The sequence below is a fragment of the Protopterus annectens genome, chromosome 10.part0 (assembly GCF_019279795.1).
Source record: "Protopterus annectens isolate FY-2018-M chromosome 10.part0, PAN1.0, whole genome shotgun sequence".
NCBI lineage: Eukaryota > Metazoa > Chordata > Ceratodontiformes > Protopteridae > Protopterus > Protopterus annectens.
Genome location: NC_056744.1, coordinates 1,030,494,383 through 1,030,520,272, shown reverse-complemented (window position 1 = coordinate 1,030,520,272; position 25,890 = coordinate 1,030,494,383). Strand labels below are relative to the sequence as shown.

General features: G+C 39.2%; 1 protein-coding gene across 3 annotated transcripts in view; it reads right to left on the bottom strand.

The window, feature by feature from the left end:
- Window positions 1-25,890, bottom strand: part of SLC44A5 (solute carrier family 44 member 5) — a 4,403,163-nt gene that overhangs the window by 168,256 nt on the left and 4,209,017 nt on the right. For all 3 annotated transcript variants that reach the window (XM_044085789.1, XM_044085788.1, XM_044085790.1), the window contains 3 exons: window positions 18,121-18,215; window positions 4,157-4,260; window positions 3,990-4,063 (listed from right to left, as the gene is read on the bottom strand). In XM_044085789.1, coding sequence (XP_043941724.1) covers window positions 3,990-4,063; window positions 4,157-4,260; window positions 18,121-18,215 — 273 coding nt within the window. The remainder of the gene's footprint in view (window positions 1-3,989; window positions 4,064-4,156; window positions 4,261-18,120; window positions 18,216-25,890) is intronic.

The window sequence follows — 25,890 nt, the reverse complement described above, 5'->3', positions numbered from 1 at the left end:
GCAGTCTTGGTTTGTGTGTGCAATACCTTACATACAGTTATTGTCAAGCTTAAGACTACTTTAATGAAGCAATTTATAACACAGCTGAATGACATCTCAGAGTTGGGAATATTACTAAACGATACAGCTGAAACATAACCCGTGGTGGTGGTGCTGCGGTAGCATTGTCGCCTCACAGTAAGACGCTGTCCGGTTCGATTCTCAGCTAGAGCGTCTTCTGCATGGAGACATGCATGAATGGGCGTACCTTCGTTGAAGGTTGTGCATCAGGGCTGGTAACTCGGCATGTAAAAATCAACTATCAATCATTAGCGGACCGGAGTTCCGCAGTGGCGACCCCTAACCAGGAAAAGCCAAAAGACTCAACAACAACAGCTGAAACATAAGCATATACCCATATCAAAAGCAAACTAAATAATGATTTCAAAAGAAAAGCTGTTACATTACCGCTTCTTGTAAAGACAGTATAAACCGCACTGCTAAGAAGGACTGACCTGCAGGGATTTCTGTTACATCAACAGATGTGCACAGTATAGTTCAGTACAACACCGAGAAACACTAGATTATGTGATAAAGCCATAATAAGAGGGAGTAAAGCATATAACTAAAATTAAACTTGTCAATAACATCACAAGTGTGAGAGTTTTGAGACTGAGCAGTACATGTAGTTCCCCTCTCTGGGCAAGAAGGTACCTGCTTAAATAAAAGGACTGGGCAAGTTAAAAAGGCAGAAAACCTAAGAAAAATAATGACAAACATTCAGTTTCAGTGGCTAACTTTCCAAACAGATGTAACACTTTATATTTCTGTTTATTCACACAGCAGAAGTGCATTTCACTGCTTTCAATCTTCATTTCACAGAAGTGCAATGAATGCTTATCAAAATGGGTAAAATGTAGAACATCTGCTAAGGAAGGTGAATGAAAGCGTACTTCAAATGTGTTGCTTTACACTAACAAAATGTTTGTTAACTGGATATGTTATGATTATCATCGATTTTTGCTTTAAAAATCTTAAGAAAAAAATGTATCAGAGTCAGAACCTTTTGCGGTATAAGTGAGAGGCATTCTGCATTTTCCATAGGGAAATGTCAGACATCATCTGTGCCTCATTTAATATCGCTGATAAGTTCAAATGAAACAGTGTAAGAAATAATGCTGTCTAGGATGAAACAGAGAAACTAGTATTTTACTCTTTTTTTATAAACTACTGCTAAAAGATGCGCAAACATTTTCCATGGTTCTGCACTAGGTTCCATCCCACAATGTAACACAAACAGATTAGAAAAGGAAAGAAGTGCAATGCTTCAGTCTCCTTGTGGACTACAGTGCAGCCTGGGGCAATGCAGAGGTGCACGAGCTGTCTTGACTGCATGCTGCAGCTCCTTTCAAAGTAGTGATAAGATGACTTAAGAATACATCACGCCAGGGAGGGGGTGCAAATCCACTGCTCTGTGCAGGAGGGAAGCTACCTGACTCCTGGAAAGGCACAACATCCCACCACCCTCCAGCACCAGTAAGACATTATAGACACTACACAAGTAAAAGGCGAGTGCATTTGATAAGAGAACATCAATGAAGAAGCACTTTCGTTATCTGTAGTCACTCCATTTATTTTCTGTAGAATATAACTCTACATGATTTACTTCACAGACTGTTGACAACTAATCCCAGGACTTTCACTTAGTCATAGATTCCAAATAAAAATGATGTTTTCTTTAAGGTGGACACTGGACAGATATGAAAAAAAAAACTTTCAAAAAATAAGTTTCACTTGCTATAGGGAAGAAAAGGGTTGTATATAAGTGTACCCAACAGACAAATTTATCAGATGCTAGAACATGTACCAAAACCTTGCGGGAAGGCTGGTTAAATTAAAGATTCAGAGGCGCTGTCTCACAATGCTGATGTCATCATGCATGCCCCTGCAGGTTTACGATGTTCCGGGATACGCTGGCAATGCATGATGGCATCAGTGGTAACTAAACATTGTAAATAAAGAAAAAAGCGAAATCAGGATTTGAAGGGGCCACTCTGGAATTCATGGCACCCCATTATTTTGCGATCAAAACTGGTAAATTCTGAGGAATTCGGTATGGTTGAGAGGCGTGAAACATAGTACAAAATAAAATCAACTTGAGATGTAAATCCAGTGTCCACCTTAAAGAAAATACTAGCAGTAGTTCCATCTACAGTCCAGCAACATAAATGATATGCTTCACAACCAAAAATGCTTTGCACATACATGGTACAAATCTCAAACAACTCCACTGCATTATTTTAATGTAATTGTATGGTGATATAACAGTTTGACCACTGAATGCCATTATTTAAAAGGATTAAGAAAATTATTTTTAAAAAAGGCCATTGTATAGTAATGTCAAAAAAGTAGGCTAAATTATGCTATCTTTGTTTTACGTTGAAAGAAAACATTTAGGCCTTTAAGGCCCTACTGAGTTTGAATACACAATGAGCATTGAACGTTGCTATTTTAGCTATGCTGGGTTGTGCTGTAATTTAGTTAACTCAGGCACCCTCATATGTAAACAAACTACCCCAATGGGGAAAATATACTTTGCATACACTCAAATATCATATAGTACTACGATACCACTCAGGTTTTCATTATTTAGTACTTTAATAACATTTCTAAATTACTCTCATTCTAGTTACTAAAATTAGAATTCCCTTTATCCTAAAATGTCCATGTCATGGGGGAAGAATCCAGGCATCTTCTCCATTGCTTTGCTTTATTTTGCAATAGCTGTGTGAGTACATGTGCATGTGTGTGTGTGTGTGTGTGTGTGTTTGTGCACTTTCATGCATTATGTCCATGTCTGAATGAATGCGTGCAAGCACACCTGTGAGCATACATGTGCATGTGTTTAAGTACGTGCTAAGTCTATGCATCTGTATATGTATGTATATGCACATCTATTTGTGTTATATGTGTATTTGCATGTTTATTTATGTCTGTGTGACTGCAAATTCATCAGAACAAATAAATGGAAATACAATTTTATACACTAATTTAATATACAGCCTTTCAATGAATACTGTGATGTCTTAAGAAAGTTTTCAATTTTCATGCAAGTTTTAGCAACTGCAGACCAAGTAAATGTAGTATAGATTTTTCTAAAGAAATATACTCTTTTTTTATGAAATAAACTGTGATGTTTATGTTCAGCTTTTAAACAGTATTTTTTTTGTTGTTGTTGCTGCTCTTTACGTAGCGCTATGTTTCTTCACTGGCACTTTTCATTCATTTAATACTGAAGTTTACCATTTAGTGCAATAAATTAGAACTGAATATGGAATGATTGCTTTACACTGATTTGACAATCAGCTATTTACACAACCTTAATTATTTGTGCATTTACCAGAACATGATAAATGGCTGAGCTACAGATGCTTTAATATGAATGAAAGGTTTGTTTGTGTCTTTCGGCTTTTCCCGGTTAGGGGTCGCCACAGCGGAACTCCGGTCCGCTAATGATTGGTAGTTGATTTTTACATGCCGAGTTACTTGGCTAAAAGCAGATGGTACGATGACAGAAGAAAACCTGCCAGAAGAGGTGAGAGAACAGAAGCATTAATAACCTTAGACAAGTACATAGGTATATGTATATGTGTGTGTGTGTGTGTGTGTGTGTGTGTGTGTGTGTGTGTGTGTGTGTGTGTGTGTGTGTGTGTGTGTGTGTATATATACATATAAATCTCAACATAATTTGCTTGAGACAGAACAGCAGAATTTATTTTGATTGCATATGTACATGACAACATTCCTCATAAGTAAAAAGAATGCATCCCTTGCTAACGTGCAAAAGTTCTTACCATATATGGCAATATATATATATATATATATATATATATATATATATTATATATATATATATATATATATATATATATATATATATATATATATATAAATCTCAACATAATTTGCTTGAGACAGAATAGCAGAATTTATTTTGATTGCATATTTACCTGACAACATTCCTCATAAGTAAAAAGAATGCATCCCTTGCTGACGTGCAAAAGTTCTTACCATATATGGCAATCTAGAAAAAAAATGCATACTATTTATGTCTAACCTATAATAATTAGAAAACTTACAATCAGACAAAAATTAAACAACCTACTTAAATTCTCACCATTATATATGCATTCCTGTTCATGAATTTGATGAATTTTTCCAAACACCAGAAACAGCATTTCAAGCAACATAACAGGAATCTGGCACATGCATTCTGTGCTCCTGCAGGGAAGACAGGAAGAAGTATCAGCATTTCAAGAATAAAAACTATAATTTTCTGTTCGCTTTATGTAATTATTTTATTACTTCTGCATTATTTTACATTTTTTTCAGTAACTTTACACAGATGTCTGGGTACAAGACCTGTTTCTGTATGTTAATAATCAACTCCAACAGTATTCCAAAAAAAAGTCAATAAAATAAAACAAATATAACAACCACAGCAGCGGAAACCAATAGAAGCTACTTTATTAACATAACCACAATAAAACCAATAATAGTACTAGTTAATACACAGACTAAGTGGTTTCCTAAAAAGAAACAAGCTGTGGTCTGCTAGATGCATGTTAATGTATCATCTAAGATAGACTTAAGAATGTTTCCAATTGCAAACAATAACAGTGAGTGTGCATTCTTTCAGGAAACACTGCTTGAAACAACTGCTGGAATTAGTTAAATTTCTATAGATGAGATTACTGTAATAGTTAATAACAGTCACCAGAAAATTTTGCTGCTGCTAGATACCACTGAAGTGTTACAGTTAACATCATTTTTCAGTGAACCTGGAAGACTGGAACAGTAAATTGGAAATGAAGAACTGAGGTAGTGGTCTCCATGTTCATAAGGTGGGCAAGAAGGTATGTTCCAATTATAAAAGGATCGCACTTACCAGCATTACTGGGAAAGTCTCTACCAGAGTACTGGTAAAAAGACGAGCAATTTAATCCAAACGTTGAGCACTGATTAAGGAGGTGAAATGTGGATTCCATAAATGTCATGAAACAATCAATTCTAGATCCTACACAGTTTTTATTTTTATACTTTTTGCAACAAAAATCACAATGTAATACTGGCTCTGGAGGATAAGTACTACTTATAATTATACTGATTGGTGGTTAGTTCTTCTTTTCACTCATGCAGACTTCTTCAGACCTTTATCCAAACAGCATATTTTAAGGCCTATATGTACATTGTTTTGTCACTGATATTACAAATGAAAATTACAAACATTTTAAATAAACCAAGAGATTTTAAAGAGATGGGATCCACAAATGTAACATATAAAAGATCATTTTGTAAAAATCAAGCAACAAAAGGTAAGCAATTGCTACTAACTCTATGGTGGAAACCAACAGTAGCCAAACAATAAAACAAAGTAGGGGAAGTTCAGTAGCCAACCAGGAGGAAGCCAATGACATACTCAGTTGAAGGGTAATCTAGCCAATCAAAAACTTAAATTTGTATCCAAACTTGCTGGGAATAAAATCTTGCAGCAAGCAACAATGAGAAGCATATAAGTAAAATGTGCGCAGCTTAACAGAACCAAACAGTAAAAATGTGTGATCTATTACTAAAAAAATGGATTCAAACCAGGCATGTATACATAATCACAAAAATATCTGTGCAGAAAATGTGCAGTCAAACAAAAGCATGCAACATAACTAACAGTCAAGGTAAATAGCTTACTTATCACTAAGTAAGAGCATCAAAAAATGTGTGAAAAAATAAGCAAAATAACTATCAGTTCAAGTGGGTGGCTCAGAGATGTGACCCAGCCATACCTCACAGTTATACTGAGCCTGAGACAAGTAAAAAGTCTGGCCTCTAAATTAGGAGTGGAATGAAAAGCAGCTGTCATAACAGAACAGAAGACTCTGCCTGAGACATTTTTTATTTTTCTGGGCTAATTCGTCTTTGTCATGTTTCTCAACCCATCTTTATCAAGATTTTGGCTATGCTTCAGTAATACTTGCCCTGTACCACTTGGTGATGCAACTGGTTAATATCAGCCCCACGCCTATTAATAATCACCCAACCAACTTTATGATTAATCTGTTTCCCATGTGTGACAGAAGATTCAGAAGGAGGCCATAACCCAGACAGCAACAGGGTTACTTGATTGTCCAAACTGACCAAAGGCAGCTGATGTGGGCATTCATAATGTGATGGCCTATAGTACCTTCCACCAGTGTGTAACACTCCTGCCCTCTTGGGTGGTGAAGAATGCCATGAACATGGTTGGCAGACTTGAGCATATATCCTAAGTCTTTATGTTGCATGCCATATATCTCTTTTCGAGTATGTGCCATCACTGCAGTGGATTGGACATTGTCTTTCTCTGTAAATTGGTGAATTGGTGTCAGCTGTTCACTTCCACTTGGCCTCACTGGCTCCTCCCATTGCCCATGCTGTTGGTTAATAGCAAACTACTTTCTGCTCAGTAGTCATAGCTTTGCTTGTCTGCACTATGAAGCAAGATGTCTTTGTATGGACACTAGGGGAATCATTACAGTTAGAGTTTATCAGTACAGCCTACCTATGTTTTTCTTAACAAGCATATGACGGCGTACCCTGGAATGTCTTGATGGAGATGCGATTACAGCACTGGTCAGAGCACTACTGCTGAATGCCATTCGATTCTTGTATCTGTGAAATAAAAGTAGTGTCCACATTCTAAGTGTTAAGCTGAATAGGTTCAATGTAGCTGTACAACTTCTTCAAGGGTGTTTTATTTTCTCTTAGGTTTTTAGTTTTCAAGGACAGACAGTTAAGGCACAGCTGAGGTTTGGAACGTATGCAGTATGACAATGTGAGAACTACACCAGTTTTTGCTTTAAGATAATGTCATCCTCTTTGCATGATGTGACCATGATATCTGACATGAACCGAAGCAGTTCTCTACAGAGTGCAAAGTAACAGAGATGAAAATTAGCACCTCCAAATCAGTGATCTGGGTCCCAGTGGGATATTACAGGAATTCATAACAATGCAATGGATGGTGGAAGCTGGTGATAAGGGCCATATTCTCTCCTGGTAGCCTGATGGTAAGGACCAGACAGTCAAGTAATATGTAATTCATTGTAGGAGACTGTCTACATGGGCCATATATCTGCCCAGTGCTCTCTCCTCTATGGCCTCCAACTCCTGTTTCAGCAACTGCTGCACCACCTCAGGCAATACACATGGGTCATCTGCAAGTGAGGGGCAAGATTCACCCTCTTTTGAGACACTCCTAGCCCTATTATCCTCATGGACTTCAACTGCAACCTCAGCAGGGTGAGACATGGTGGAGTCACCTGCACAGCAAATCTATCGTTCAGCAGTGGGAAGACAAAATGGAAAGGTAGCCATAAGTGAACTCATCCTGACATTGGACTTGTCAGCCCTTACAAGGGGAACTAGCCATGGCAGGCGACAAATCTCTCCTGCCTCCCATGAAAGGAGACGTGATTTGAATCATGTTCTACTCGTCATGAAAGAGAAAGGGCACATGAAAGAAATATAATTGTAAGGTGAGATGAGGGCAGCAGATTTATTCTTTTAACTTCCCTTGTGCCAGTAAGCAACATAAACTTGCATGCCTTGAAGTCTCACTCACTGTCTCCCCTCTACTTTTCTTCAGTGACCCTTTCACTTCACCGAAGATCTGTTCATTCATACATTCCCTCCACTCAGTTAAAACTGACATTTCTTTAGCTTACTTTCTACTTTTATTCTACTTTACAATGTCTTTCATTTTCTTCCATTTCACATTCTCTTTCTCCTAAGGGGACTAACCTTTTCAGCATACTCTATGGTACCTCTCTACATATTGCAAATAAATGTTTTCAGTATATTTTCTCTGCAATCATTTGTTACTGCAAATAAAATTTTATAAGTAACCCCCGAACCACTGGAACCAACTTTTACCCATTTCTTCAATATATTGCTTGTAAGTATTTGCTTGTTCTTGCTCTGTCAATGTAACTGTTCTGTCAAATATGCATTATGTTACTAACATTTCTCACCAATCAGTCACTTTACTTAATTTCGTATTCCACTTAGATCTGTGATCTTACATAGTTAACAGATAAAAATATATAAACACAGATGTAGTTGCCATTTTACTTCTTTATTTCTATTTTGAATTTGTTAACTGGGGTAGAGCACTGATCCCACCGAACACATTTCAGTCTAAGCCTGGTAAAATAGAATAGATGCATAATATTACAAACAGAGTGAATGACAAAATGAAATATATACATATATTAAATACAAAGTGACTATCATAGCTGGCTTGAGAGTATAAAATCAATAGATAAATGACATTATATACATAGTGACTGAAAAAAACACAGTATAAGTAGTAGGCCGTGCCCCATTGCACAGTTGCACCACAACAACATTTAGCAATTCAGAGACACCAATGTCTCTTGAATTAATTTTTCTACATAGCTAACAAGTATAGGTTCATAGGTTCATAGGTTCATACTAGGCTATCTGCCCGAGGGCATTTACAAGCCTAGCCCATAGTTTTGTGGCTTACGCCACCCCTTTAGTATGGGGAACTATACCCATTATTTTGCTGTGCCTCTGTCGAGCAGTGACACTGAGGTAATCCCTGGGGTATATCTGCGATCTCCCATCCATTGGTCAAGATTTCTCTTGAACAAGGCCAGCGAGGTGCTCTGCCTCACATATACCGGGATTTTATTCCACAGCATAGGGAGTCTTTGGGTGATGAATCTATCCCTCCAGCACGTCCTATTAATAGCTGTGTCGAGGTTTAAATCTCCCGCCCTTGTGGCTCTGACAGATCTAGATTTTTTGAGGTGAAGCATATTCATCAAATCTGGGTTTGACATGGCCTTGTATGTTAGGCAAAGGTCACCTCTGAGCAGCGTGTAAGCGACTGAATAGAGCTGGAGTTCTTTCAGTCGGGCAGCATAGGACAGATGTTTGAGACCCTTTATCCTTTTGGTGAGGAACTTTTGTGGCCTCTCCAGCTGCTGCAAGTGTCGGGTCAGATACATTCCGAATGGGGCATTGTACTCAATCATTGGTCTGATGAGTGATGAGTATAGACTATGACCTCCCTTGATCTAGATGAGAATCCCTTCATGATAAGGTGGGCAATGTAGAAGGTCTTCCTAACTACTTTAGCTACATGGGTGTCGAATGACAGACTACTATCAACCTGGGTCCCCAGGTCCCTGATAACTTCTTCTGTGCTCAGTGGATTGCCACCTATTTGGTAGCTAGGGGTAACCTTGTTTTTCCCGAAGGGTATGACTATGCATTTTTGGCATTTAACTTTAGGCCATGGCTCTGGCACCAGTTATCCGCTTCTGTGAGACCCTTCTGAAGGATATCTGTGTCAGATGTGTTTTCTACTATGGCGCCCAGTTTGCAGTCATCTGCAAACTTTGTCAGCCATAACCCTCCTGTGTTTGCTTGTACTGGAAAAGTAGACGCCAAACAAGAGTGGGCCCAGGACTGAGCCCTGTGGTACACCACTTGTGACAGGCTTTGAGTCTGACATGGCGCCAGCAACTCTGACCCTGTGGGTTCTGTCACTCAGCCAGTTTGCAACCCATCTTGTGATGTATGGGTTAACATTTAAGCTGATGAGTTTTTCAATGATACCCGAGTGGGGTATTGTATCGAAGGCCTTCGCCAGATCGAGGTAGGCTGTATGGACTGCCTTTCCCTCATCAATGGCTTTGGTGACTGTTTCAAAAGTCAACCAAGTTTAGAAGGCATGATCTGCCTTTGACAAAGCCAAACTGGGATGGATCCAAAGTCTGCAAATTCCCTATGTCTTTATTTATGAGGTCCATTATGATCCTCTCCATGGCTTTGCAGATAAGGCTTGTCAAGCTAATGGGCCGGTAATTTCCAGGGTCGGTGGAGGCATCGCCTTTGTGAAGTGGGACCACAGTTGCAGTGCGCCACTCCCTGGGTACGTATCCAAGAGGTAAGACTATGATTAAACAGCTGTCCTAGCTGTGGGTTTAATTCCTCGTTGAGTTCGTGGAGCACACAGCCGGGGACACCATCAGGTCCCATGGATGCTGTGTTTTTGCTTTGGAGAGCGCAGTTCTCACTTGGGCGTTGGAGATGTTTGGGGGCTGCAATCGCTTGGTATTGATATCTCTCCTTTTGGGGAGGGGGGAGAAGTTTGCACTGAACCTGTTAGCCAGTATGTTGGCAATGTCTGTAGGATCAGTAATCTTCACATCATTTTGAACTAGTTCTGAGCATATCTGGGAGTTTCCTCCCAGGTTTCTAACATAGCTAAAGAAGGCCTTATGATTGTCTTTTGAGTCTTTAGCTATTTTTCTCTCAAAATTTGCTTTGGATGATTTTATGAGAGCTCTTAGTTTTTACTTATAGTGATCAAGGGTGTCTTACCTTTTAAGGATTTTGCTCTATCTTGTAGTAGCTTCCTCCTTTTGTTGTAGAGTTTGTTTATGGCTGGGGTCCACCAGACTGGACGCTTGCCTTTGGTACAAAGAGTCTTTGTTTTGCTTGGGATTGCCTTATCCATGCAGTCCTGCAGGTGCTGGTAGAAGGCATTTGTAAGTGATTCAGGGGCTTGAGTACTGTTTTCCTACTGCTCGGGGCCTTAAAGGAGACCACACTAGTCTTTAGAAGTGTGAAGTCGGCTTTCGAGAAGTTCTTTACTGTGGTCTTTTTATTTCAGGTGGGGTGGGATGAGGACCTCCAGCGAGATTAGTTTGTGATCTGATCTCACCAGTGAGGGGTATACTTCTGGTGTTGAACATTGTGCTCCCATGTTCGTGATGATGAGATCAAGTATGTTATCTCCTCTTGTGGGGATGGTGACTAGTTGTTCCATGGCATTTGAGTTTATGAATTCCAGGAACTTTTGGGCTAGGGTGTTTGGGCTTGAGTAGTGTTCCCAGTCTATATTAGGGTAATTGAAGTCACCTAGTATGATGGTGTTTGGTGATACATTTATCCCCTCTAGTGTTTTCAGGAAGGCCATGTGAGGTTCCTGAGTTTGTGAGGGTGGCCTGTAACATGCTGCAATTTGCAGAGCAAATAGTATAGTCGCACAAGCATGAAGCTATGTTGTGGGCCAGGTTGTGCAGATTAGAAAGATAATAGTCTACATTTGGACAGTATTATTTGATGACATTGCAGCATTCATTTGATCTATTGGTAGCACCTAGAAGCACACAGCATTCTGAAAGTGTGTGGAAAGCTGTGTTTTGTCTGTCTTGCTAAATAAAGATGCTCTTCCTTCCATTACAACTTATATTGCAAAGACGAGCAAAAGGAACATGTCTGCCTGCATGTGTCTCCTGTTTCTAGAAGGTGATGGCAAAAGGATAGCCCACAGTATCAGAACAGCCTAAAAGTGAACCTGCCAGTCACTGTCCCAACACTCATGTCCTGTCCCATGTATGTATTGGGCTATTCTGGTGAGTACAGCAGTTATATACATGCCCCCCATACCTCTCAGTTGTTCAGAATTTTGCAGAATGCCCAGATATTTGTCTCATCATTTTGGTCTAGCCCTGATAAAATCTGTTGTTTTCTGGCAAATCATTTAAGATTGCTGTCACTCAATAATGGCAGACAGTTTGAGTTTCAGACCTCATATCCTTCAGAAAATGCATGCTGATGCAAAACCTTTTATTCTAGGAACTTTCCACGTTTTTAAGAATAATTTTAAAACCTCTTCCTGTTTTTGAACTTATGTTACCCCATTACTTTTGGTTTTGTTCCTGATTCTTATACTGAGACATGTATGTGTATTTCCATCTCTGCCCCTAAACATTTTGTATGGCATACACCCAAAGACAACACTGATTACTGTTTGGTCTATGTAGGTTACCCATTTGGCTGTATGTGTCTTTCTAGCAATTCCAGTTTTATAGTCTACAGCTCTGCATCAAGAGTTTGCTGGTGTCTGTTTGTCCAGAGGATGTGGTGCATTACAGAGGCTGGACAATTTCAGCTGTGCTGAAAATGATGTCCTTGTCCTACTGTGAGCACTTAGGAGGTATGGATGGTGTTTCTTGGCAAGAGGGGTGGTTTCCAGTCTTTGTATAACTAGGTGTGGCACACAGTTGTCCATGCATAAATGCGGTGGGGTGAATGCAGTCTCAGCACGTTGCCAATATGCTCCACCAAAGGTACATTCCATAGAAGCTGGGAGGCTGGTTATGGGAAGCAGCATCTGACAGCAACAAGCTGAAAGAGCTAGAGGACTTTTTTGGTGTCCCTGCATGAGAAAACTAGCCCAGGAATTATTCAAAGAGGAGTGGACTCTGACATCAATAAGAACCCACGCCCAGCATATCTCAGTGGATGGCAAAGCACATGTAGACTGACCACAGCAATCATGTTGTTTCAGTATAGCAGATATCCAGCCAAGCCAAGATGATAGCAGAGATAGGCTGGGTTTGTACTGTACAACTCGCACAGACACCTTAAACACGCATTTCTGTCACATGGGTGTGTGTGATTTGGCAAGGAATCCATATTCATTCCACTGTGTATGCTATCTTGCATTCACAGGGCAGAGAACTGCTACAGTGACATATGCAGAGGTTGTCACATAATGGCAGACTGATGTTGGCACCGTATTTAGCCATGATGATGATGACGAGGCATGGATACCTGAGTCATAGTCTGATTTCACAGTGGCAGTACTTCCCTACTTCATGGATATTGATCCACCTCAGTACAAGCCAAATTTGTGGTCTCACCCACACAAAAACATGAAGATGTACAGCATGAGCCAGCAACCCCATGGGTAGGCGATCTCCCATGGCTTTAACCTTCAGCATTACTTTCTCAGTGCCCATGGCAGCAGATGTATACACTGTACCTTATATGGACATACCAACATTTCACAGCCTCACAGCGGTACCTGATGCAATCACACGTCATACGTGGCTCTTGACATGCAAGTGGCACTTGGAGTCAATCAGCAGATGTGCCACAGGGTCATCTAGGCACAACCTTCATAGGATCATAGGAGATTACTAGGCTAATGGCTCTGGGGCCCTTACAAGCCTAACAAAGAGTTTATCCCAAAAATGAAACCTCAGTCAGCACCTGTTGCCCCTGTTAATGAGGGAATCCCTGGGACAAATTTATGGTTTCCTATCCACTCATCAAGGTTGTGTCTGAAGAGGGTCAATGAGGTACTCTGTTTGACATGTATGGGAAGTCTATTCCAGAGACGCGGCCTGCAGCTCAGTCTAACATGCATGTCACTGCTGTGTGTTGTGGGGCATCTGTTAGGATGTCATGACCAGTGACACAGTAATGACTGGTCTGATGATATCCTTGGTGGCACACACTGTTGCCATTTTCACATCCATAAGGATGACTGCAAATGCCATTATCACCATGCTCACTGGCCATGTTGTCTGATGTAGAAGCAGGTACATGCTAGGGTGACTGTGTAAGGGGGGCAACATAATGTACACAGATAGCCCTGCATTTGGCCATGTATCACACTCTGATAACCTCATAATGGGAGGCCATGACAGTCATTATACATTGGCAGGATATGATATATGTGACAGTCTCAAAGCTACATACCATCTTTATCGGGTAGTACAAGTGTATCAAATCTGCAGGGCATTGTCTGTACTCATACAAGGTTCCTAAAGCCTGGAACTCCTTAGCTGTATCCATAAGGTCAATACCCTCCCTCCCATCTTTCAAAAGCACTCTGAAAGATTTCCTAGCTAAAATCTGGCTTTGTTTTTGCTCCAAACCAGGATAAACTATATCCCTAAATGTGAGCAGGTACCTTTTCATTCCTTATACCTCCTTACTCTCCCTTCCTCACTTACATTCTTCATTACTTCTATCAAATTCTCTTCCCTGACTTTCTCTTTAAATATGCCATAAGCCTATTTTTCCCGCATTTCATATTGCAGTTTCCTGTTTGTATTACACTAACTTACCTTTAATTTCTCTATAAACTGTCTATAATTTCTATGAAATATTAAATGTTTGTGATATAACTTGTATCCATTTTCAACCAATGTTTTTATATTATCACTAAATTTAAACTGCAAATGCTTTTGCTTTACTTTTCAAGATTGTGAAATTACTGTTCATAAAATGTTTTGTAATAATTTAAAGCTTTTTCCCCTGGGGCCTCCACTGAAAATGGTCTTCTACCCAGTCGTACTTTCCAGTAATCAAATGTCAGTAAATAATAAATAAATAAATAAGTCCCAGCACAACAATCCATCATAGTGGCCACAGCTCAGGGTCACAAATTGGCTGCTTAAACACATCACAAGAAGAGTATACCCACACAGTGGGACCCAAAGCTCACTGTAGAAGGGAACTGTATATGGCACTGAATACCTGTCAAGCCTATCATTTCAGATCCTGTGATACACTCCTCTACCCTATGTGTAGACAAACACATATCATTGTGTGTCTAGCCACCTGCATAAAATGAAAGTGGTGACCTGTTCTACTCTCATTCCTGTGTGGTAAATAAGTGAATGTCTGATGCACAGTCTGAATGGCTCATGCACTGACCAGTATACTGCATGTATCATGTCTGATCTGTGTGACACTGCACTGCTCTGGATTAGATATTGTTCTTCACATGTGTTGCAATGTACCATGCCTGCCTTTGTCTACGGGTGGTTGTACAGCAGCTGCCAGTTGCTGCTGTTCTACCGTACTGTTGTCAGAAAATAGTGGGGAACTGTCCTCATGCTGGTCCTGTGTGTGTGTGTGTGTGTGTGTGTGTGTGTGTGTGTGTGTGTGTGTGTGTGTGTGTGTGTGTGTGTGTGTGTGTCAGGGGGGTATTTTGTGCACATGCATGCACAAGCATGTGTAGACTCTAAGTGCTAGTATCCGGGGACTACTGAGCCTGTCTTCTCATCACCATAGTATGCAACACTCTACAAACATCCTTCAGGCTGTGGGAAGAGCATACTGGGGTACCCCCCCCAAAAAAAAAACAAAAAACAAGTTAACTCATCAGAAGTGGAATTTGAGCAGTCAGAACGATGCTGTATGATGTAGTGGGTTTGTGCATGTATGATGTTATACTAGAATTTAGCCAGACTCACTACTGGATGCTGTCATCAACTTCAGGGGTAGTTCTAATGCACTGCAGGAACAGGATCATTTGTTTTGGTAATTATACAAACAGCACAAGTTCATTTCTATGCCTTGGCCCACTGAATTCACACACCAGATTAATATTTTATGTTGCTGCTTTACAAATTGGCTGCTTAAACACATCACAAGAAGAGTATACCCACACAGTGGGACCCAAAGCTCACTGTAGAAGGGAACTGTATATGGCACTGAATACCTGTCAAGCCTATCATTTCAGATCCTGTGATACACTCCTCTACCCTATGCGTAGACAAACACATATCATTGTGTGTCTAGCCACCTGCATAAAATGAAAGTGGTGACCTGTTCTACTCTCATTCCTGTGTGGTAAATAAGTGAATGTCTGATGCACAGTCTGAATGGATCATGCACTGACCAGTATAACATGATATTTATACTGCATGTATCATGTCTGATCTGTGTGACACTGCACTGCTCTGGATTAGATATTGTTCTTCACATGTGTTGCAATGTACCATGCCTGCCTTTGTCTACGGGTGGTTGTACAGCAGCTGCCAGTTGCTGCTGTTCTACCGTACTGTTGTCAGAAAATAGTGGGGAACTGTCCTCGTGCTGGTCCTGTGTGTGTGTGTGTGTGTGTGTGTGTGTGTGTGTGTGTGTGTGTGTCAGGGGGGTATTTTGTGCACATGCATGCACAAAAATGTGTAGACTCTAAGTGCTAGTATCCGGGGACTACTGAGCCTGTCTTCTCATCACCATAGTATGCAACACTCTACAAACATCCTTCAGGCTGTGGGAAGAGCATGCTGGAGTATCCCCCCCAAAAAAAACAAAAAACAAGTTAACTCATCAGAAGTGGAATTTGAGCAGTCAGAACGATGCTGTATGATGTAGTGGGTTTGTGCATGTATGATGTTATACTAGAATTTAGCCAGACTCACTACTGGATGCTGTCATCAACTTCAGGGGTAGTTCTAATGCACTGCAGGAACAGGATCATTTGTTTTGGTAATTATACAAACAGCACAAGTTCATTTCTATGCCTTGGCCCACTGAATTCACACACCAGATTAATATTTTATGTTGCTGCTTTACAAATTGGCTGCTTAAACACATCACAAGAAGAGTATACCCACACAGTGGGACCCAAAGCTCACTGTAGAAGGGAACTGTATATGGCACTGAATACCTGTCAAGCCTATCATTTCAGATCCTGTGATACACTCCTCTACCCTATCGTAGACAAACACATATCATTGTGTGTCTAGCCACCTGCATAAAATGAAAGTGGTGACCTGTTCTACTCTCATTCCTGTGTGGTAAATAAGTGAATGTCTGATGCACAGTCTGAATGGATCATGCACTGACCAGTATAACATGATATTTATACTGCATGTATCATGTCTGATCTGTGTGACACTGCACTGCTCTGGATTAGATATTGTTCTTCACATGTGTTGCAATGTACCATACCTGCCTTTGTCTACGGTGGGTTGCTGTACAGCAGCTGCCAGTTGCTGCTGTTCTACCGTACTGTTGTCAGAAAATAGTGGGGAACTGTCCTCATGCTGGTCCTGTGTGTGTGTGTGTGTGTGTGTGTGTGTGTGTGTGTGTGTGTGTGTGTGTGTGTGTGTGTGTGTGTGTCAGGGGGGTATTTTGTGCACATGCATGCACAAAAATGTGTAGACTCTAAGTGCTAGTATCCGGGGACTACTGAGCCTGTCTTCTCATCACCATAGTATGCAACACTCTACAAACATCCTTCAGGCTGTAGGAAGAGCATGCTGGAGTATCCCCCCCAAAAAAACAAAAAACAAGTTAACTCATCAGAAGTGGAATTTGAGCAGTCAGAACGATGCTGTATGATGTAGTGGGTTTGTGCATGTATGATGTTATACTAGAATTTAGCCAGACTCACTACTGGATGCTGTCATCAACTTCAGGGGTAGTTCTAATGCACTGCAGGAACAGGATCATTTGTTTTGGTAATTATACAAACAGCACAAGTTCATTTCTATGCCTTGGCCCACTGAATTCACACACCAGATTAATATTTTATGTTGCTGCTTTAGTGGAGCTTTTGTCTTGTCTTTTGGCTTTTCCTGGTTAGGGTTCACCACAGTGGAACTCTGGTCCGCTAATGATTGGCAGTGGATTTTTACTGTGCCAAGGTGCCAGCCTGATGCCCACCCTTCAAAGAAGGCACATCCATTCATGAACACACCTACCTGCATGTCTTTAATGTCACGGGGAGGACATGCAAACTCCACACAGAAGGTGCTCCTGCCGAGGATTGAACAGGAGAACCTCTTGCTGTGAGGCAACAAAGCTAACCACTGCACCACCGCGGCCACGTTTAGTGGAGCTTTTGTACCTTTCCCAAATTACAACTCATTTTCTTTGAAATACTTCCTTTTACAACAACACACACACACACACACACACACACACACACACACACACACACACACACACACACACACGTGTGTATTTGCATGAAGTCATAAGGAGTTCCTGCTCTTATTTATTTTACTAGTTATGCAGATATCATCCCTCCCTATACAGGTGCAGTAGAAATACTGATGCAAAAGGACATAGTTCCTGCATTTGCACTGACTTCCTTGCTCTCCTTTCTTGTTCTTAACTCTAGTTTACATAACTATGATAGTCACCTCATTATAGCATCACTAGTTCAGACTACTTTATCGTACTGTGTGATCTATTCTGCAGGCAGAGACATCACTTTTCATGGCTCACATAAGATATTGGTTTCTTGGAATGATTCACAAAACATCATCAGCAACATCTGATTGGATTATGACCTTATTTTCTGAAAGCCTGTCCCCCATCACAGGGCAAATGCAGGGTAAATAATTCTTTCTATTGCTAGAGACCATTAACCAGCTTTTTTACTGTTTGTCAGCCATGGCAGATGTCACATGTTATTTCTCATTCCAAATGGAAAATATTTACTATGAGAAAATGCATAGATTTTACCTTTCAGTTTGTGATCCAAGTATTCTAGAATGATTCTAATCAGCTGCACAATTGCAAGAATCAATGATCCTAATGCCAGTGAACCAGTGTGGTATCTGGAGAAAATGGGAATAAAACGTTATAAACATAATATTTAATACTTATTAATTTGCATTTTATACATGGTTTTGGTTCATTTAATGTTAAGAAAAAAGCAAGAAAATTACAGTAAAGTGGAATCATATTAGTTCCAGACGCACAATGGAAAAGTTAAGACATAGCTCTGCACCTTAAATAGACATGACCATTAAACCAACAGTAATGGCAGGGTGCACACAAGTTATAACACTGCATTATAATATTGACAGGAGTGACAAGGAAATTATATGTAAGCAGTGAACCCTCAGGATGCATGTCCCAAACCATTCTAATGCAACAGATAGAAGTAGGCATTCTTACTGACTTTAGAATCTAATTTATAAGAACTATAAAACAATACGCTGACTACTTACTTCCTAACCTATCAATTAGATCCTGACAAATAGCTAGCTGATGTACTGCTGCAGCTAAGTCCTCCATTTTCATCTATCTTAAGCTCTTTTATAGTTGTTGTGGATTAAGTCAGTCTAATGGATAACTCCAGCCTGATGTAGGTTTTAAAACAATCCTGTTCATATCTTGCACATTTCATCAGTATGGAAATAGGCACATACTGTTACACATTTACATGCATAAAAAGATGTAGAATGGAGAAAATGGCCATGAGATGCACATACACACACACGCGTGTGTGTGTGTGTGTGTGTGTGTGTGTGTGTGTGTGTGTGTGTGTGTCTGTGTGTGCTTGTGCATATGTGTACATCTCTATATCTTAAGCAAGAACACTGTTTTGAAAAGCACTAGTTGTCATCCCCACACATCTTCAAGCATTTTCCCAAGTCACAGTATTTGCCGATAAAATGCTTTAGTAGAAGCAAAGAGACATAGATGGCAGCAATTAATGATTTAGGGCATAGATTAGTTCATAAAGGTTATACGAAAAGGGTGCTAGATGAAACACCGGAATTGCTTGATGCAATGGCTATAAAAGAGGTTCGACAATATCAGAATAATAAAGGGAAACAAAATTCAGATGTTATTAGATTTACCGCCACTTATGGATCAAAAAGTTTTCAGATTAAACAACAAATTTTGTCCATTACTTATTGGCTATCCAATTTTGAGCAAATTAGATTACTGTAAATTTAGTTACAAATGAGGTAGGGATATAGAACAGTGTCAATCTGGTTATAAATGTGGTGAAAAACAGACAGACCTGTTGTGCAAAAAATAGATATGGCCCCAGTGGACATCGATCTTTATCTAAACATATTTTTAAGTGTCAATCATTTTCTACATGCAATCTGAAAAAGACATTTGATATCAGACAACATGTAACATTTATTTATTTATTTGCAATTTGTTAACCAGGAAAGTCCACTGGGCCATTCAGAGCCCGTTTTCAATGGAGGCCCAGGGGGAAATCTCCTCAGTACAATAATTAAGGTAAAATTTTATACATTGGTAATATATAACTAACAAATAATTAGCTTACAGTGTGAAAACACAGCTAGAAATTCAGAGGGAAGCTAAATAGCAGTGGCAATTGCAACATATTTGAGGTAGATCTTACAGGAAATCTAAGGAGACCGAGTGCAGGTGCAGTTCCAAATGGAAGATAGTCACTAGTCTCCCTAATTTATTGATCTCCTTGCAGTGTTACCTCCTTACTAAAAACTACTTATATTCTCAAAACTGCTTAACAGAGCACTAATATTAACTTTTTGAATGAGATGTTTTGTACATACGCAAATGCTAATATCATCTGTAGTTACTAATCAAAGTTATTGCAAGTTTCATTTGTGACCGACTGCAGTTAACTTGTCTTACTTGTTTCATCCTCAATTTTAGTAGTACTGTAATATGTTGTAAATTACCTCTACTGTACTACAAATCCCTTATGATTATGTATTTTGTATTACAGATGTTTTTATTATTGTCACTTGTGGATCTTTTCTCCCTGGGCCTCCGCTGAAAAAGGACATGTGTCCAGATGGACTTTCCCAGTAAACAAATGTAAAATAAATAAATATGTTCATGTAGAGAACATTTGAAGTGGACAGGACTTTATGTTTTTCTAATAGTTAAAAGGTAGAGCATTCCATCTTTTGGCTAAAGAGTTGGAGTAAAGAAGCTGGCCAGGAGGAAGGTTTGGTTTGTAAACCTGCAGAAGTCGCTGATTCTCAGATCTAAGGGGTCTGTTTGGGAGGTAGTAAATGAATACTGAGTTAAGTGCAGGACAGTCAGAAGGTTTAAAGATCAGTTTGTGGGCTGTAGTTAGTTGTAAATAGGAGAGTTTTTTTGGTAATTCCAGCCATTTTAGGGAGTGTACAGCAGTACAGTGATGCGTGGTGTTTTTGGAATTTGTTGCAAATTTGGCTATTTTATTAAAACAAGTCTTGAGCCTGGCCTTAAGTGTAGTATGCAGGTTGGTAAGTAGTGGGGCGCAATACATGAAGGTAGGAAGTATGTAAGTGGAGGCAAGGGTGTATTTAGTGGAGGGGTTGAGGAAGTGATAGTGCCTATAGAGAATTCCTAGTTTCTGATGAGTTTTTTGGATGTTGTGTTGTAACGGAATATCAAATTTTAGGAGTTCATCTATGGTGACTCCTAGATGTTTAGTGTGGGTGACAATTTCTACCTGTGCCTTATTTTCAGAATAGATATTGAACTTGGTTTTATCTAACAGGGTTGATTTCTTAGGGGTGAAAAGCATGACCTTAGTTTTATTTGGGTTAAGGGCTAGGTACTTATTGTACATCCAGGATTTCAGTGGTGGAGAAGGCTTGTGCAGTTTTGAGTTGTAGATCAGAAATAGAGTCAGCAGAACATACAATGGCTGAGTCGTCCACATATTGAATAAAATCCATGGGTCACAGATGAGTGGAAATTAATAATGAAGAGGTTGAATAAGAGGGAACTAAGTATGGAGCCTTGAGGAACCCCAGTACAGGTGTTAAGGTGAGGAGAGATAGAGTTTTGCCATTTGACAGCCTGTTGTCTTTCTTTTATATATCTGGAGAACCACATGAGAGGGGTCTATATCATGATGTCGAACGATATAAAGAGCAAACGCTCTTTTATCGAACACTAAAAACTGAAAGCAGTAAATATCGAACACACGGAACAGTGAGTTTTTTCTCAGGTGGAAAAAATCTCTGCTCTGCAAAAAAAAAAAAAAAAAAAAAAAAAAAAAACAAATCCAAACACAAAATAAACTGGGGGGCTTAGCCCCCCACACAATCCCTACTTAAATATACCAACTCTGAGATAGCACCACAGTGGAGGAACTGGAGGAAATGGCAAAGTCCCGAAAACGGCCCAGTAATTTTTTTACCCTGGGAAAAAAAAATCGCTGTTCCATGTGTTCAGCATTCAGTGCTTTTGACTTTTAGCGTTCACTCTTTTTATTGTTAGACTTCGTAACCCATGACAGTGATAGTGGAAAGGCCAAATTTAGAGAGTTGTGACAGTAGTAAAGGATGGAAACAGTATCAAAAGCCTTTACTAGATCTATGTAGAGGGTAGATATATTTTCCCATCATCACGAACTGCATCCAAGAAAGATATGCGGGCAGTTGTAGTAATGTGGCCAGATCTGAATCCATGTTGTGTGGGAGATAGGAGATGGTTATGAAACAGATCATGCATCAGCAAAATGTGAATGTCCTTTTCCAGGACCTTGAAGACAGGAGAAAGAACTGTGATACTACAAACATTGGTAATATCTGTGTTTTTGTTGCCTTTATGAAGAGGGAGTATAATGACTTTTTTCCATAATTTGGGCACATAGGATTTGTGAATGGATCTATTAATAAGGATACTTACAGGGAATGCAATGGCTTCAGCACAGAGCTTTAGTAATTCAGTGGGGAAATTGTCAGGTGCATTGGAACAAGGTTTGAGCTTCAGGAGAAGCCTTTTTATAGTTGTGACAGAAATGGGATTAAGAGTGAAAGTGGGAGAAGTGGGGGTATTGGGCTCATGGGTGTGAGAGAGGCTTGTAGACGTGGGGAGGGTAGTGGAAGTTTTTGATGGAGTAAAATAATTTGTGTTCTCCTAATATGAGGAAAGCTAGCCATAATGTCGGCTATAGAATTTACAAAGAAAGAGTTAAAGAGAGAGGCTACTTCTACAGGAGGTTTATCTGGATGTTAGCATAAGTTGTTTTTTTTTGTGCCAGGGTTCAGGAGCGATGGAATAGAACTCCAGAATTTTTGTGGGGTTTGTTTATGGTTAGACTGTAGTTTTAAATAGTATGCTTTTTTATCTTTGAGAACTATTTTTTTTTACCTGATTTTGAAATTTTTTTTAAATTTACCAGGTCATGCTGGTTTTTATTAGTTTGATACTGTTTATATATTTTGTCTCTGACATGCATTAGCTCTTTTGTTGGCTTGGTGAACCATGGGGTGTATTTTGTTTTAATTCTTTTCAAGCGAAGGGACAGGAGGCTAATTAGTGCATTCAGGAATATAGTATTAAAGCAGTAAACAGCGTTATCCAGTGGGAGAGTTTTTAGCTTGTGGCAGTTCACCTTTTTCAGAGTATTGATAAAGGTTTGAGGTTTGAAAGCAGTTAGGTTCCTTGTTTGTTTGTATTGGTGTTGAATTTGGTAGTAAGAGGGGGAGCGGCAGATATAGGCAGGAAGGTGGTCACTTACAGTGTCTGGAAGAGTACCAGCTTCAGATATTTTATTTGGATTGGAGAAGAGAATCCAGTCTAGGGTGGATCCTGTGGTGTTATCCTTATTTGGTCTGGTTGGAGTGTTTATGAGCTGCGTGAAGTTGAATAGATAGATATCAGAGGTAGGGTTGTTGGAGCTGAGGTTTAGCCATTTGATATTTACATCACCTAGGATGATAGTTTAATTTCTGATATTAGTAGAAATCCAGGCAAGGATAAGGGTATATTGTTGTCAGGGGGTGAGAGCAGAAAACTATGATACACAGTTTTTTATGGTTCATTTAAAAAAAAAAAAAAGGATTTTGGTATTAGCGAATTGGGGAACAGGATTTGTATAAGGAACTATGTTAAAGGTGTTACAAAAAACTAGTGCTACACCTCCACCTTTTTGTGGGGGTCCGTCAGATCTTACTGTTTGAAATCCTGGAGGAAGGAATTCTGAATATTTAATGTAGGGTTTTAGCCAGGTCTCAGTGATGGTGATAATGTCTAGTTGGTTGTGAGAGATCCAATCATGAAAATTTGAAATTTTATTACGAATGAGGTTTACAGTTACCATGTAAATGGATTTGTAAGAATTAACTTGAAGTGGAGGCCTGGTGATGTTATTTAAAGTTGGTTCTGGATGGGTGTATATCTCTGGATAAAAGTACAGTAGTACATCAAAATACATAAGCTAATGGCTTTCGTTTTTGTTTAGAGAGAGTTCTGGTATGGTAGGATTGAAAGGGATAGGTTGTATAGGTTATTGGAGTTAGGTTGATATTATTTATGAAAGGGACAATTTTTACTTTGTAATAGAAGAGGGGGTTTATTAGCTAGAGGTTTAGAGATATGTTTGTATATCTATTTAGTGCTGTAGGAAAAGAAGTGGTGGTGGTGGAGTAATGAAGTGAGAAGGTGATGGGGTTTAGGGTAGTGATTTGTAGTATAGAGTTGAGAAATAAAGAGAGGAATGACACAGTAAGAGTGTGCGTGTACCAGAAGGATTCATAGCTAGGTTTATAATAGTGTGAGTGTGTGAAATTATGTGGATGTGTAGTAAGAAAGAGTAAATGTGTTGGTTGTGGGAAGATACATGTGGATAAGTGGAAAGTAATATATATTATTTATCTTGTACAATGTACATGTGATGCTTTTTTATGTTGGACAAACCAACAAAATATTGAAAGAATGTGTGAGCACCCATTTAAATGACTTCAACTGTTCCATGGACAGGTGTACACTCTTAAGCATAGGAATGTTCACCCTAAGCTAAGTTTGCAGTCATATGAATATATCAATTAAAATTTTAGGGTTCAGGTGGGGCTGCTATAAAAACTTTTTTAGATTATAAAGAAAGGTTTTGGATACTTAACACTAGGGCACTGTATCTACCTGGCTCAATGAGCATCTATAATTTGTATAAAGAACAGAAAACAAGCATGGCCTTATTATCCATGATTAACCTGAACTAGATTGCTTTTGGAAGCTAAGCAAGGTTGGCATTAGTTAGCATTTGGAAAGGAGACTGTCTGGTAACAGATATTTCAATGCCATACTGCTTGGATGTTTTTTAAAGCTTGTTTTGCATGCTACTGCTGAATATTTATCATATGTGTTGTGGTGACATATAACAAAACTGATTATTCCAGTTGTTAAGATACTTGTCTCAATCCACGTCTATAATATGTACAAAGACTAGAAAGAATGAATGGCCATACTACATTGAATGAGCCTGATCTTGCTTGCTTTAGTAGCTAGGCAGAGTCAGGCTTGATAGTATTTGGATGGAAGACAACCTGGCAGTTCTTCTTTATATGCCTGTGTGTTAAAATAAATGGCTTGCCTGCTATTGGTGTTTATCACATGATCTGTGGTATAACATAAAATGAAGTGATTGTTTCATTTATTTAGGTACTGATGAAGCTTGTATAAATAAGACTGATTTATGTTTCTTTTTCAACTGCACAAGGGAATAAAAGTTTGTTTTATATCACACCAAAGTGCTGGCTTATTGTTTTTTATGTGCAATATGTTTATATATATATATATATATATATATATATATATATATATATATATATATATATACGGCGCAGTGGTGCAGCGGTTAATGCTGTCACCTCACAGCAAGAGGTTTCCCGGTTTTTGGCTGGGGTGCCTTCTGTGTGGAGTTTGCATGTTCTCCCTGCGTTTGCGTGGGTTTCCTTAGGGTACTCTGGTTTCCTCCCACATTCTAAAGACATGCTTCTGGAGCATTTCTCCCCAGGCCTCTGCTGAAAACAGGATTTGTGGAACCTAGTCAGACTTTCCCGGTCAACAAATGTTAAATAAAATAAATAAATATATATATATATATATATATATATATATATATATATATATATATATATATATATATATATATGCATGCATACACAAAATTTAGGTATTTGTTTCTTAAAACAGGTGGAAAAATTGGTCTGATGAATGCTTTCAGCAATGATCTGGAGAAAAGGTGCAATTTTCTTACTATTAACAGAGGGGTCATGTCACAGGTAGTAGACTTCTAACTGGTTGTATCGCCACAATTCCATGTCCTCAATGTTTCAGTTTTCCCAGTAACATTCCTCATTACTTGCATAACACTTTGAGATCACATTTCATGAACATCTATGCTCACTGCTGCAAAGAATTCCTCTTTTTCTAAAGCTGTGTGATCATGGAGTTAGATAAACAGACAAAGAGATATACAGATATATAGAGAGATAGCTAGATAGACAGACAGACAGATAGATATAGATATATATGGGACATGAAATCCTCACAATGGAATTACAAGTGGGTTTGAATGTCTGAAAAAACACCTATGTTTCTTTGCTGAAGTGTTTTGGTTCTAAGATGAAGTTTTTTGACAAGTTCATAGGAACAATTAGGTATTCAACCACGCATGAAGTCCAGGAAACCATAAAGTGGCCTAGCCCAAATTCCAAATTGACCTGAAACACTATCTAGTTAAGTGACATGCTCAGTTTCACACAGAAG